At 53.4% G+C, this 2474-nt stretch overlaps 1 protein-coding gene across 1 annotated transcript; it reads left to right on the plus strand.

Annotated features, from left to right (window-relative positions):
• The first annotated feature begins 1220 nt into the window (after positions 1-1220).
• On the plus strand, positions 1221-1823 carry LOC149402393 (uncharacterized). The gene has a single exon (XM_089608353.1). The coding sequence runs from the start codon at positions 1221-1223 to the stop codon at positions 1821-1823; it is 603 nt and encodes a 200-aa protein (XP_089464479.1).
• The last annotated feature ends 651 nt before the right edge of the window (positions 1824-2474 follow it).

The raw sequence follows: 2474 nt of genomic DNA on the forward strand, positions 1-2474 counted from the left end.
ATCAAAGGAACGAGCAATGGGAGATAGAGTGAACAACGCGGCGAACGAGGAGCCAAAGACCCTATTCCAATATGGGTTACCACCAGCCGACGCCGCGCAATCGGCAATCGCTCTCCCGGCTCTTGCGGGTAACCAGAATTTTGAGATCAAGACCGGCATAATACACATGGTCCAAGCGAATCAATTCTCTGGATCACATGCCGAAGACCCGCAAGACCATTTGACGAATTTCATCGAGATCGCAAACACGTTCAAGCTCCACAACGTGTCCGACGAAGCCGTCCGCCTCCGCCTCTTCCCGTTTTCACTACGGGGCCGAGCCAAGACGTGGCTCAACTCCCTCCCGCCAGGTTCCATCACCTCGTGGGCTGACCTGCGCGTCAAATTCATCTCAAACTTCTTACCGTTCGAGAAGATGCATAAGAGACGGAACGAGATCCATTTGTTCGCCCAATACGACGGGGAGTCATTGTTTGAAGCATGGGGGCGCTTCAAGGAGTTAGAGAGGAGGTGTCCCAATCATGGCATCCAAGGGTGGATGATGGTGCAGATTTTCTATGGCGGTCTCTCACCATCGTCTCGCACCCTACTCAACACTGCCGCTAGAGGTCGTTCTTTCAGAAGACAGAGGAGGAAGCTCACAGCATTCTCGAGGAGCTGGCCTACAACAACGATCAATGCCCGTCCGAGCGGCGCATCTTGAAGAATATGCCAGTCACTCCCGAGATGGAGCTGATGAAGGCACTGGCAGCACAGGTGGCGGATCTCACAAAGTCAGTCCAGGGACAGAAAGCCTCCGTTCAAGCCGTGCACACCCCTGAAGCCTGCTTCTGGTGCAACGGGCTGCACAATAGTGACGAGTGCGCTTATGGGGACAACGGCCAACAGGCCAACTTCATCAACAACAGGCCGCCCCATAACAACTACAATCAAGGCCCAAGGAACAACTACCAGAATGGGGGATGGAGAGGTCCCCAAAACAATATGCCGATGCAACCCGCGCCTCAAGCCCAGCCTCGCCCACCACAGAACCAGCCCCGACCACCGCCATACCAGCCTCCTTCATTTGGGCGTACAAGGGTGAGACCAACCTAGAGGAGCTCATCGCCAACTTGGCCACGTCAACAACCGCCTTCATAAACTCCACCACCGAGTTCATGCACGAAACGAAGACGTCTCTCTCGAACCAATCGGCGTAGATCCGAAATCTTGAGACGCAGATGGGGCAACTGTCGACCGCGGTTAATTTACGACCTCAGGGAATGCTTCCGAGCAACAACGATATCAACCCCAGGTCAAAAGTCAATGCCATTACACTCAGAAGCGGACAGGTGATTGACAACTCCGACAAGAAGAAAGAGAAGGTGGAGAAAGACGAGTCCCCCGTATCGATGCCCCAAGCCACGCCACCTCCGGCGAGTGCCCCAGCTCCAACAAGCACGCCAAAGCTGCTGTTTCCTCAGAGGCAGAAAGAAGGGAAACTCGACCACCAATTCAGCAAGTTCCTCGAGGTATTCAAGCAGCTTCAGATAAACATCCTGTTTGCTGACGCTCTTGAGCAGATGCCGACTTACGCCAAGTTCCTGAAGGACATCCTCTCGAAAAAGAGGAAAATAGAGGATTGCAGCATGATCACCCTCACCGAAGAGTGCTCCGCCATCATTCAGAGGAAGTTTCCGGTGAAGATGAAGTATCCAGGGAGTTTCACCGTCCCGTGTGCTATTGGGAACACCTTCTTTGAGCGAGCACTATGCGACCTGGGAGCGAACATCAACCTGATGCCGTACTCTATCTTTAAGAAGCTCGGCATCGGAGAGGTGTGACCGACCCGAATCACGCTCCAGATGGAAGACAGGTCCATTGTATACCCGTGAGGAGTGATCGAGGATCTCTTGGTCAAAGTCGACAAGTTCATCTTCCCCGCCGACTTCGTGGTGCTCGACATGGAGGAAGACCGCGACGTCCCAATCATTCTAGGGCGGCCATTCCTCGCCACAGGAGGAGCGCTCATCGATGTCCAGAAAGGAGAGCTACAACTGAGGGTGCAAGACGAAGCGGTGGTGTTTAACGTTTTCAACGCCATAAAATACCAGAGGGCGAGCGACGATGTTTTTCGGATCGACGTATGTAATTCCATCATCGCCGACTTCTCTCACCGATCCGAGGACCCTCTCGAGGTAAGTTTGCTAAACTCTTTCGATTTCACTAACGAGTTTGATGAATGTGAAGCTTTAGAGCACGTGGACTACATGAACGCAGCCATGCCTTACCGACGTAACTCGATCGAGAGTTTGGGGGAGAGCCAACCTCGAGTGCCTCCGTCCATTCAACAGCCCCCAAAGCTCAAGCTAAAAGAAATACCCGTACATCTCCGCTACGCATACTTAGGCACAGGCTCGACCCTTCCGGTGATCATCTCGAATCACCTCACCAAGGGAGAAGAAGAAAGGCTACTAGTGGCGCTACGCAAGCAC

The sequence above is a fragment of the Urtica dioica genome, chromosome 3 (genome assembly GCF_054948205.1).
Source record: "Urtica dioica subsp. dioica isolate 48M chromosome 3, U.dioica_male_clone48M_v1_H2, whole genome shotgun sequence".
In the NCBI taxonomy this organism is placed as follows: Eukaryota; Viridiplantae; Streptophyta; class Magnoliopsida; order Rosales; family Urticaceae; genus Urtica; species Urtica dioica.